The sequence below is a fragment of the Nilaparvata lugens genome, chromosome 10 (genome assembly GCF_014356525.2).
Source record: "Nilaparvata lugens isolate BPH chromosome 10, ASM1435652v1, whole genome shotgun sequence".
Classification (NCBI taxonomy): Eukaryota; Metazoa; Arthropoda; class Insecta; order Hemiptera; family Delphacidae; genus Nilaparvata; species Nilaparvata lugens.
The window spans coordinates 39,868,432-39,881,083 of NC_052513.1; the positions used below are offsets into that span (position 1 = coordinate 39,868,432).

Sequence of the window (12,652 nt, forward strand, 5' to 3'; positions counted from 1 at the left end):
GTAAAAATACAGATATAATCAGCTGATTTTAGGCTTGTGCTCGTATTTCTTCTTATTCTTCTTCTACTTTTCCTTCTTCAGGTGCGAGCACATACATCAATTAAGTTGCAGAACAGCAGGTAGAAATCTACAAAAAATTGACACCCTGGCTCATTAGAGCAATTTAGTTCAAATCGGTTTCCAAAGAATAGCTGTTAAGAAAAGCCATTCATTCCTTTTGAACAAAATGAGCTCCTTTGTGTCCCTTTCAGTCAAAAGCAGATTGGCATGTCAGCAGACAATATCTCAAATTTTGTCGTAGATAAAATTAAATTTTGTGAGATACAGTATGTTAAGCAAAATGTGATAGCATTTCAAAATTCTAATTCATGTTTTAAAAATTTGTGTTGGAAAAGATTCCCTACCATTGTTAGCATTTCAAAATTCAAATTTCATGCTCTAAAAATTTGTGTTGGAAAAGATTCCCTACCATTGTTAGAATTTAAAAATTCAAATTTCTTGTTCTAGAAATTTGTGTTGAAAAGATTCCCTACCATTGTTAGCATTTCAAAATTCAAATTTCATGTTTTAAAAATTTGTGTTGGAAAAGAGTCCCTACCATTGTTAGCATTCCTAAATTCAAATTTCATGGTCTAAAAATTTGTGTTGAAAAAGATTCCCTACCATTGTTAGCATTTCAAAATTCAAATTTTATGTTTTAAAAATTTGTGTTGGAAAAGATTCCCTACCATTGTTAGCATTTCAAAATTCAAATTTCATGTTCTAAAATTAGTTTGAGAATATTTTCTAACATTGTTCTAGGGTCCCAAACTTTGTCCAGATGTGCTATTGTTCACTAGGGGTAGAAGCTTGGTGATCGGGTTATTCATGCTTCACTGCTGTCGCCCTACAAAAAGGGACAGAGTTGTAGTGTGCTCATTAGATATAAAACGCTTTTGTTCTATTCCTCATTGAAAAATTTGAAGCAAAAACGTTGCTGTATGTGCTCCAACCCTTATTTTATCTCCTTCTTTTCCTCCACTTTTGTATCTTTTTCTCTTCACCGTCCAGTCGTCATTGTTTTCTTTTTTTTACAAATTCGTATTTTCTCGAATAACGTTGACCACGTTACGTTTACTTCTCCAACCAATGTAAATTTATTGTAGAATCAATATTTGACCAAATGTTTTGTTTGCGATTTTGTTGCAGCAAACGGAACCGGAGCAAGGTGACGGAACGCAACAGAATGGCGTCGGACCGCAGTCGGCGGCTGCAGCGGGGCTGCTGGCAGCTGTGGCCGCCCAGGGGGGCATTCCGCAGGGCCCGCCCCAGGTCTCCACCACCCCCGAGGTGGCCAAGAACGGCGGGCAGGCCAAGCGGCTTCACGTCTCCAACATACCTTTCCGCTTCAGGGACCCCGATCTCAGGGCTATGTTTGGCGTGAGTATTTTTCAAATTAACCATCCAATCAACTAATGTACATAATTATTACCCATCAACTTTAGTGAGGTCCACGTTATAATGGCAGTGTTTGATTAGCAATGGTATTGCTATCCTTGTCTATCATTCAACAAAGCGGATAGCGCTATCTCTCGCTTTGCTCTGTTGCCAGATCGTCTTTTACCAATGTAGAATTAATAATTGATTAACAAAATTTTTCATCTTAAATTATGTAAATTCATTATGAAATTATTAAAAAATATAATTTCTTGCTAAATAAAATATAATTGATTATTTTAAACGAGAATGAACAGTTAGTATTACGTCAATAAACCTGTATCAGCTACCGTCTATAGAAGGCTATACCGTCTATATAGTGAGGTCCATGTTATAATGGCAATGGAGAAAGATGGGAAATACGGACTTGTATTGACAAGACGGAGGATGGGCAAAGATGTTTTCCTATCTTTCTCCACTGCCATTATAACGTGGACCTCACTATAACGTACGAGGTGAATTAAAATCTTTGGTGAAAACAGAAATTTTAAACTTAACCTCACTTTGGACTATTCATGTGCCAAAATCAAGGAATTGAAGAAGTTTTGGGCAATTGCCTGTTTCTCTTTCCAAATATCGTGTTTGTGATTGTTCTAATAAATAAATAAAATGTTGGTGACTGAAATGTAGATCATTTTATCAACCTCCGATTGGCTATAAATAAAATACGAATGTTTAAAACAATGATTTTTCCACTTAAAGATACTTACACTAATGATGATTATTCTTCAATCCAATTGCTGTGAAGGTTGAGTCATTATTTGTAATACCAGTGAACCAGCCAATCAACTAATTTACATAATTATTACCCATCAACTTTAGTGAGGTCCACGTTATAATGGCAGTGTTTGATTAGCAATGGTATTGCTATCCTTGTCTATCATTCAACAAAGCGGATAGCGCTATCTCTCGCTTTGCTCTGTTGCCAGATCGTCTTTTACCAATGTAGAATTAATAATTGATTAACAAAATTTTTCATCTTAAATTATGTAAATTCATTATGAAATTATTATTTCTTGCTTAATAAAATATAATTGATTATTTTAAACGAGAATGAACAGTTAATATTACGTCAATAAACCTGTATCAGCTACCGTCTATAGAAGGCTATACCGTCTATATAGTGAGGTCCATGTTATAATGGCAATGGAGAAAGATGGGAAATACGGACTTGTATTGACAAGACGGAGGATCGGCAACGATGTTTTCCTATCTTTCTCCACTGCCATTATAACGTGGACCTCACTATAACGTACGAGGTGAATTAAAATCTTTGGTGAAAACAGAAATTTTAAACTTAACCTCACTTTGGACTATTCATGTGCCAAAATCAAGGAATTGAAGAAGTTTTGGGCAATTGCCTGTTTCTCTTTCCAAATATCGTGTTTGTGATAAAACTGAATAAATGTCATAAAATTGGGGAAATTAAATTCATTTTCGCCACACTGCACAGAAAGCAGCTGTTTTCCAGTCCCTACGTAGATCTGAAAGACCTTGTTTGCAGACGACGTCAGAAAAGGGTTTCTTTTCCGGTCTAGGCCAGAAAGTTGTCTCTTTCCAGCCGCTCATGGAAGTAGTTAATAAGTCATCCGCTAGATCGGGCGAGTGTCCACTTTCATCATCAGCTGAAGTCGCCATGATTTCAGTTCCAGTTTCGAATCAAACTAATTCGCTTCGCAACCAGTTTTATTCAATTATTTATTGTTGATTAGTGCATTCCGAATTTTCAAAAATGCTTGAAGATGACTGTGGTATTCCAAGTGAAATTTTAAAAGAATCTGAAATCCTGACTGCAAATCTTCTACCACTAAAATCAAGAGATAGGTACGATAGCTTAACGAGTATTCTTTATTTATTTTGTCAGCAATACCTGTAGTGTGGCGAAAAATATTGTTCGCACCACGGGCAAAAATGTTTTTCCAGCTCTCAATCTTTTCTAGTCCTCGGCCTACGGCCTCGGACTTGAAAACCGATTTCGAGCTGGAAAAATCTCATTTTCTGCTCTAGGTGCGAAATATACTATTTCGAGTAGCTGTGAAGGTAATAATAATAATATCGAGTGACTTGGCTGGCTCAGGTCTGGTGTCAGAGTTTTCAGGTCGCAACTGATCAGTTTCAAGGCCTCTGACATGACCTAACGACTGCTTTTTAGGCAGCCGGGACCGATGGCCTAACGTGTCCATCCGAAACACGGGAGTGGCCCGAGATAAATATCTTGCCCGGGCCGGGATTTGAACCCGGGCCTCTGAATCATAAAGCCAGCATCTGAATTACAGAAATATTATAAGCCTACCAGACTGAATGAAACCAATGAGGTTTCAACATCAGGAAATAACAGATACAATGAAAATATGATAAATAGTATATTTTTTAAAGTTACCGTTAGTATCATCAACACTACCATGATCATTTATGAAATATGAAAATTTCCCCTATAAAACTCTAGGGACCGGTTGCACAGAAACCTGTTAAATTTCAATCATGATTAAATTTCACGAGAGCCAATCAGAGAAGAATTTTTCTTAGAAGGAGGCTTCTGTGATTTAATAGGCTTCTGTACTTCTGGCATTTAATAGGGATTAGTAGTTAACAGAATTTTGTGCAACCGGGTGTAGGTTTCTTTTATTAGGATATCCTTTTTTAATTTCTGTATTTTGTTTCTATTATTGACTGTAGCAATCCTTTGATGACAATCTATTGTAGGTTGAGAATTAGTCACGGTAGTCTGCAACATTTTTTTGAGGAACTTGTGCAGTTCTAGCGTGGTAGTGAAGCCAATTAATGTGGTCCCGAGTAGTCTATTTTTAGCCTATTGTCACAGTGACACTTTGGCACTAATTTGAGGCCGCATTTCTGGCGTCTTTTGCCAAATTCGCTTGAATTGTCTTTTTGGCAGACTGGCTCAAAGCAAGACACAAAAAACTTGATCCGTCTTATTTTTTGTCTTCTTGTCCCAGTCAGTTAGAACAACGAGTTAAAAATGAATTTTTCAAGATGCTGTTAGTGAAGGCAGTCCCTGTTTTTATACATATTTTTTCAATTTTATAAGAAGAAATTGAATTAATTTTTGATGTAACAAATTTAGAAGTTTAACCCTTGTATCTATAATATGTTAAATTTCATTAGTAGGAATGAGAATTGTAATAGGATGCAACACAAACTTTGGTCCTGTAACTAGAAAATGTTAGATGAAAGATTTAATCAGAAATTGCAGTTTAACCATCAGTGGTAAAACATGTTAGTTTGCTTAAATGTATAATATCTCATCCAATCCCAATTTAAACATGAAAAGTAGTAGGATTCATTGAAAATCGTTTTATTTTCAAGTGAAATTTAATATGAAATGCTGTTTTCAACTACAAAACGTAGATTGTTGTATCCGTCTTGTATTGTAATGAATGTAGGCAGGTTTCATTCATGAATACCATTTTAAAAGTGTCACAAAAAATAATTTTAATTATTCTCTAGTCCTAGTCCCTTGTAAACAATTTTTCAGTCATTAATTATTAATTTATTTATGGAGACAGGTTACCCTTTTTGTGACTCCTTCAATTAATTTACATTGTATAACTGCAATTATCAACTTAGGACAATATTAATAATCAGTTAAGGTGCAACCATAGAACTGTTGTAAGCTCTATGATACTTGTCTGTCATAGAAATGTTAAACATTTTTTTTTAAATACCTTATAACTTGTTTTAAACTGAGAGGTATTCCAAGACCCTCCTATTCTATACAAAGCCATACAAATATTTTATTCATTAAATATATCCCTCTACTTTTTCACCCATATTTTTATAGACCCTCCTATTCTATACAAAGCCATACAAATATTTTATTTATTAAATATATCCCTCTACTTTCTCACCCATATTTTTATTTCTGGAAAAATTTCGTTACACATTTTCTTTGAAGAAAAGTTTGTACTGTATTGTGTGCATTTCACTATAATTATTTTCCACCCGTGTTAATATTGCTACTAGCTATTCTAACCACTGCCGGCTTTGTTTAATTTTTTGTCCAACTATATCGCTTATTTTTCGATTTGTAAGCTTGACTTGTCTAGTTTTTACTTACATCTTTGCATCTGAATATTTGAGACTTGATTCACAATCATCACCTTCTATACTTTGGTCGTTTTCTGTATTATATAGATGTGATCACTGTTATTCATTTCCCCTATATTTATTTCCTTATCAAATTCAAAGAAAAAATCTTATCTCAAATTTCTATAACGATTGTAGAAGATTAATTTATGTTTCCCATAATTTAAAAAATAGTTGATGATAATCCAATTTCCAATTTAAATTGTTAGCAGATAGGGGGGAGGAACAGTTCTGTTAATCTTCCCCCAATTATTTCAATAAATAATTGTGTATCTTGAATAAATAAACAAAATATCTATCGATAAACATGTCCTCCAATATGATTAGAACCCTCTTGAAAATGATCCCTTAAATTAATGTGGTTTCACTCAATCCCTTATGCATATTATTATGCAAATCAGAATTTATTCACAAATGCACAAAATATATTGTCAATTGCAACATCAAATGTCATCATTCCCAAGCATTTTATCCTGAAATTCATGAATTTGAACTACCTTCAAACTACTTTCAAGAAAATATCAAGAATTGTAATATATATTTCATTGGAATCTCCATAAATAAAGATATCTTATCTATTAATTCATTTCAGAAAGACTTTCATTTCTTTCAATATTTGTATTAAATATTGCATTTTCAATTATTGTTTTACCGTACTTGTAGTATGTGTTAAGAGAGCAATTATGGGATATTATCCTTGTGCTCTCATATGTATCTCAAATATATAAATAAATGAAATTCAATTTAATCAAAATCCAGGGTATCCATGTCAACTATTAGAATATTATAGTGTTGGTATAATCAGAATTATAATACAGTAGAGCTGCGTTTACACCAAAGTTATTAACAAAATGTTATTAACTTAATCCCTATAGATTCTATTAGATTGAACGGAACTTTACAAACACATATGTCCATCATGTGTATGATAAGTTATGTTCGATCTAATAGAATCTATAAGGATCAAGTTATCAACATTTTGTTAATAACTTTGGTGTAAACCCGGCTTAAATGCCACAAAAATGCTAGTTAAAAATGTTTCAAGATTTTCCTAACAACTATTTTTTATGCTATATACAAAATTCTTGGTATACATGTCCAATTTTGGAAATTTTAGTCAACATTTTACAAAATGGTTTAAAAAATGACAAACTTTCAGCAAAATATTCTCTGTTGTCACCCAAATCGCTTGTATAATACTTGCTAAAATTTTACAAATTTTGAAACTCTTACGAAAATCACCCCAAATTACTTCTCTTCATCTGACTGTTACCTAATCAAATATTTCTCGGCATATGACTGGTGAGGGTGACAATGATGGTATTGCATCTTGTGTAACGTAGAGTATATCTATACATACATTCTAATAAATGTTTGCTGCTGTAGTAACTGTAGTATGTGTTATATATATACGGAGTGTTTGAGGAGGAACAAAAACATAACTATTGAAAACTATCGGATATCCATCCCATTACAAGACAAATATAGATATTTATTTATTCAAACAATTTATTAATAGGAAGTAGGAACTTAATCGATCTGTTGAATATCGACATATAATATCGATATAATATACATCGATAATATAGATCATATCGATATAATATACATCGATAATATAGATCTTATCGATATAATATACATCGATATATATATTCTAAGTAATATTCATTCAATCATTTAGCTTTATCATAGAGAAAAGATAAAAATAAGACGATGTCCCATGGTATAGGGTGTTCGTTTATGTTCCAAATTCCACTGCTAACTCACTGCTAATAGCTCGTTTTTGGTGAAGATTCGTGATGCTGGTAGTCTCTCATATTCTGCCGTTCTTACTCTCTCACCCCAACAAAACAGTAATAATAGACAGTAGTCGACAGTAATCGGCTTGAGTTAACAGTGAAATTTGGAACATAAACGACCTATACCATGCGATATCTTCTTATGTTATCTTTTCTATCTGGCATTAGACAACTTTCAAAAAAGTTCCATAGACCCAAAACGGTTCCAATATTTATGTTGAGTATTTGGTGTTGATTCGACACCAATTATCGATGTATATTATATCGATAAGATCTATATTATCGATGTATATTATATCGATATGATCTATATTATCGATGTATATTATATCGATATTATCTATATTATCGATGTATATTATATCGATATTATCTATATTATCGATGTATATTATATCGATATTATCGATATTATATGTCGATATTCAACAGATCGATTAAGTTCCTACTCCCAGTATGATACGTTCCTTTCTTGACACTCTGTATCTACAGGGGGATTCAGTAAATAATGCTAACTGCGCTCTCTGAGGTCATTTACGTAGATTCACTTTCAAATTGTCAGCATTCCTTCCAAATAACACCAATGCTTCCCATTCATTCAATGCTGACAGTTTCAACGTGAATCTCCCTGTAACTGGATCACCCTGTATAAAATATGATATCATATGCTCGGCAACAGAACCCCTACTTCAATGTTAAATGTGTTGGAATTAAAATGCATCACTCTATGTTGCTCATGTTATCGTGTAGCCTACTCATAGATAAAAACTAAAATCGTAAAGATATTTTCTAGTCTAGATTGAAATTCCCAATAAATCTACAGATTTTTGAAGCATTTGACAGTAAATAGTTGAATTGTGCCATTTTTGGAAGTATTTATTTAGTTATTCATTTCACAAATACAACAATTTGTGTTTGCCAACGTTATTGGATCATGTGAATGGTCTATGCATATATCTATGGCCTAATAATGCATATTGGTATATTCATCTTGAGAAAAGATTTGAAAATTATTAGTGTAGCTATTCCATGTTCTATTGTCTTGTAGTGTTAATATTCTCCATAAAATCCGAGTGAACTTGTGATATATGCCTCTCAAATGCATAAGCTATTTACCCTAATTCTCTATGAATGTTTTCAATAAAGTTAGTAATTTGCTCAATGTGGTATTGTTTGCTAATGCACCAGGGTTTTATGTTATTTTTTCTACTCCAAACTCTTATTAATTTAGTACTTTTTTCAATTTTCTTAATCTTATAATTTTGTACTTTTTTAATCTAGAAAGATTTCAGTGACCCCTTTTAGACCATCTTTCCTAGAAAGATTTCAGTGTTCCAGTGAACCCCAATCCATCTAAAATCAAGTGTTCTATGTTATTTCTACTCCAAACTATTATCAATTCGGCTCTTTTCACGAATTTTCCTCTAGAAAGATTTCTTTTAGATCCCATTTCATCTATATTAATTATATGATATTTCTCAACTTTTAAATACATATCTTCATTCATTCATTGATTATGTAAATAGATATCTTTGATTTAGTTCATTTAAATTCCCCCCCCTCCTATCTTTAGAAATAACCAACAAATTTTAATTTTCCCTCATTGTTGTGTATTCTGCTATACAAATAACAATACCTCCCGTTTTTTCCGTACTTCAACTTTGAAACTTTAGTACTTGCTAGTACTAAATTGGTGTATTTTCTGTATCCAATCTCCCTCCACTGCTTAGCTTAATAGTAAATAGCTTATTATTGAATGATTTTAAACACTATGAGCTTTTTCAACTGATGAATTTTGATTGATAAATCACTCAACAGAGTACTTTAATATGTGTCGTTTCCTGTATGGTAGTTGATTAATATTAATTTTATAATTATAACATGTAGTCTTGGTTTAATCTATTTATGTCACAAGCTTTATTTTATCGTTTCTGTGAGTTTCACCCTTTGTGATTATTTTTATATTCACTACCATATATTATTATAAAATGTATGTTTTCTTTGGATTAGGCTATTTTCAATATTATTTTACAACAGCTTTTACTACACATGCTTTTTGACAAGTGTGAAACTATCATTCCAATAATAATTTCTATATCTCTATTGTAATATTTGTTACCCTGGTTTTATTTCACTCCAACGCTTTGAGTTGAAAACCGCCTGTTTGCATTGATATAAGATTTTATAAAAGTTGTTGTACTTTTCAAATTGATTCATGTTATCTCTGTACAAAATTTCTTATTTGAACAATTTTTTTCAGTGTAGTGTTATGAGATATCGAGCATCGTACTGTGTTAAATTATTATGCGATCTGTCCATTTTAGAGTGGTTCTTTCCAATTTCTTTAGAAATTAGTCGAGAAAAGTATAAACAATTTAGAATTTTATGGGTTTTTTTTTCAAAAAGAACGAAATAAAAGTCAGGTAGGATTGTAGCATGGCCAGCAACTAGGCAATTTTTATTTTAAATCTAAAAGGCGGTGGCTTAGGTATTTCAATTTTTTAAAAGTAAATTGGTTCCAAATTATCCACAAATAAAGATAACTTAGCCTACTGTAAACCTATAAAAATATATATCATGCAGATTATCTGTTTAGGATAAAAATTTAATGTGAGAAAATTGTTGGTACAGACTGATATAATATTATAGCCTACTATATCACTTTTATAGCAAAAAAGAAAGTTTAAAATTCTCTTTTTTTTAATTCTTGATGTATTGAGAGTTTCCCATAAAGATTAGAGATTTAAAAATTGATGTGTTCGAAGTTATTACCTGCATAGTATATTAGAGAGTATTTCAAAGTTCAAAGTTGAATTTGTAATGTCAAATTCAACTAGAAACATACAAGTTCTAAAATATTTGTTTCAGTTGAAGACTAATTCCATAGCCATCCCTAATACAAGGCCCCGCCCTACGATATTGCAACGTCGCAGTGTAGGCCTAGAATCTAATACACGATTGGTGAAAAAGATCAGCTGGTATTTTTAAAAATCTTTTAAAATTTTAATATTTAAATATTAAATTTTAATATTTTTAAAAATATTGCAACGTCGCAGTGTAGGCCTAGAATCTAATACACGATTGGTGAAAAAGATCAGCTGGTATTTTAAAAAATCTTTTAAAATTTTAATATTTAAATATTAAATTTTAATATTTTTAAAAATATTGCAACGTCGCAGTGTAGGCCTAGAATCTAATACACGATTGGTGAAAAAGATCAGCTGGTATTTTTAAAAATCTTTTTCACCAATCATGTATTAGATTTTAGGCCTACACTGCGACGTTGCAATATCGTAGGCCGGGGCCTTGTATTAGAGGTGGCTATGCTAATTCCCAGATCTAGTTATCAATGTAATACCATAGGTTAGATGTAGAGATCCTTCAATTCTTCTTTGTAAATGTTTTTACTGTGCTGAAATCAGTTAATATCTACTTGAAAATCTTGTATTATATCTAATAGTTGCAATTTCTAATCATACAGTGACACAGCTTTGAATAAATTAGAAATTGATCATGATTTTGCACTAGCTTACTAGTATCTGCATGCTTTTATGTGATTTTTGTTACATTATCACACTTTTATATAAAAAACCAGTCAAATTCATAGAAACTCCGAAGAATATCTTCAAAACTTATGAAATGAAGTAAGTTTCTTGTAATGTTTTATTTTCCTTCTTCGATCACTAGGTGGATATCATCAATTTTTGATTAGCTATTTGGGATTTTGAGGGTAAATTTTGTTTTGTCTAGTGCATATTAGGCTTGTAAATTGCAAAACTGTTTATCAATTGTGTACTGATGCATCATGGACTTGAAACAAAATTATTGTTTTAATTTTATATCACAGTATTGTTTCGCATTATCATAACTTTTTGAATTGAGTACTTTTTGTAACTCATCATCAAAATAATTAGCGTCCAATCTATGCAGCTTTCTCACACAAAATAAGTTGCTAAATAACTTTGCAGCAGTCAGGTTAAAATTTAGCAAAACTGCCTATCTTTCACACGTTAAATGAATCGTGCTTAACACTGATTGAAGCCTTATTGAATGATTTAGCCTCTAGTCACAGTTATATCAAAGTGTTATAGCCTAGAAATTAACCAATAGTAATGTTTGTAATGTTTTGACTCTACATCTAACTGTTTAAAACTTTAATCACAAAAATAGTTTTAATCGCTTTAAAAAAATTTATTGACTTGGACTTGATCACAGCACCGCTACAAGATTTTCTTACAAAAATATAAAAAAAATTGGCCACCGCCTTGAAAAAAAATTTTTGCCTCTTGTCGATTAGTTAGTTATTGTGAGTTTGAGCGTCTGTGTGTTTAAAACTTTTTTACAAATTTATTCAATTTCACAAAATCTTACTCGACTTTTATTTGGTACACATTCTTCCGAGAAGGAAATAATTTACCTCCTATTTTTATTGTCTATTTTAGTGTACAGACTTCACATTCATTTCTCTGTAAAGATTTTTTCAAATTTAGTTGTTTATTAATGTTGCACGTTGCTGGCCTAAATGCCCATGTTATTCTTTTAAATGCTACGCATCGATTTGATTTTCTTCTAGAAAAATCGTTCTTTTATTACCAACATTTTTATATGTTTGAGGCTATGTCCACACGGTACCTCACCCCAGTTTCCTGTGTTTGAGAATTGTCCAATAATAGAGTAAAATCAACACTTTGATGAAGATCCTGACTTAAGAAAACTTATTCATTTTGAGATGGATAACTACTGTAAATCAGTTCCATTTCCCATAGACAAGTTCCATATAATGTGATTCTTGATTATTATTGTGTAAACAACGAAACTAATAATCAATTTTTCCACACATACAAGCCTATACTAACGGAGAACTAATTAGGGAACTATAGTCCAACTATTTAAAACGGAGAAATTATTGATCCCAATAGAAAATTCCAGATTTGACTTATCATATTCAGGCCCGGTTGCACGAAGGTATGTTAAATTTTAATCGCGATTGAATGTCACCTGAACCAATTAAGAGAAGCCTTCTGTTGGAAAAGCCTTATCTGATTGGTTTTCATGACATTTAATCATGATTAAAATTTAACAGGCTTTTGTGCAACCGGGACTGAGAGCTTTATATTCCAGTAGGAATAGGATATATTGTTGAAAAGTTTCTGGAATATGGAAGAAGTTGAAATCAAATCAAATAATTTTTATTGACCAAAAAACAAAGCATTAAATGCATTAAAGCATAAGCATTTAATGGAAAGTTACAGATAATGTAGCTTTAC

The 12,652-nt window shown here is 32.0% G+C and overlaps 1 protein-coding gene across 1 annotated transcript in view; it reads left to right on the forward strand.

The window, feature by feature from the left end:
* LOC111049397 (RNA binding protein fox-1 homolog 2) overlaps positions 1–12,652 on the forward strand; it is a 566,558-nt gene that overhangs the window by 502,869 nt on the left and 51,037 nt on the right. The window contains exon 8 of the mRNA XM_039436017.1: positions 1,189–1,419. Within this exon, the coding sequence (XP_039291951.1) occupies positions 1,189–1,419 (231 nt within the window). The remainder of the gene's footprint in view (positions 1–1,188; positions 1,420–12,652) is intronic.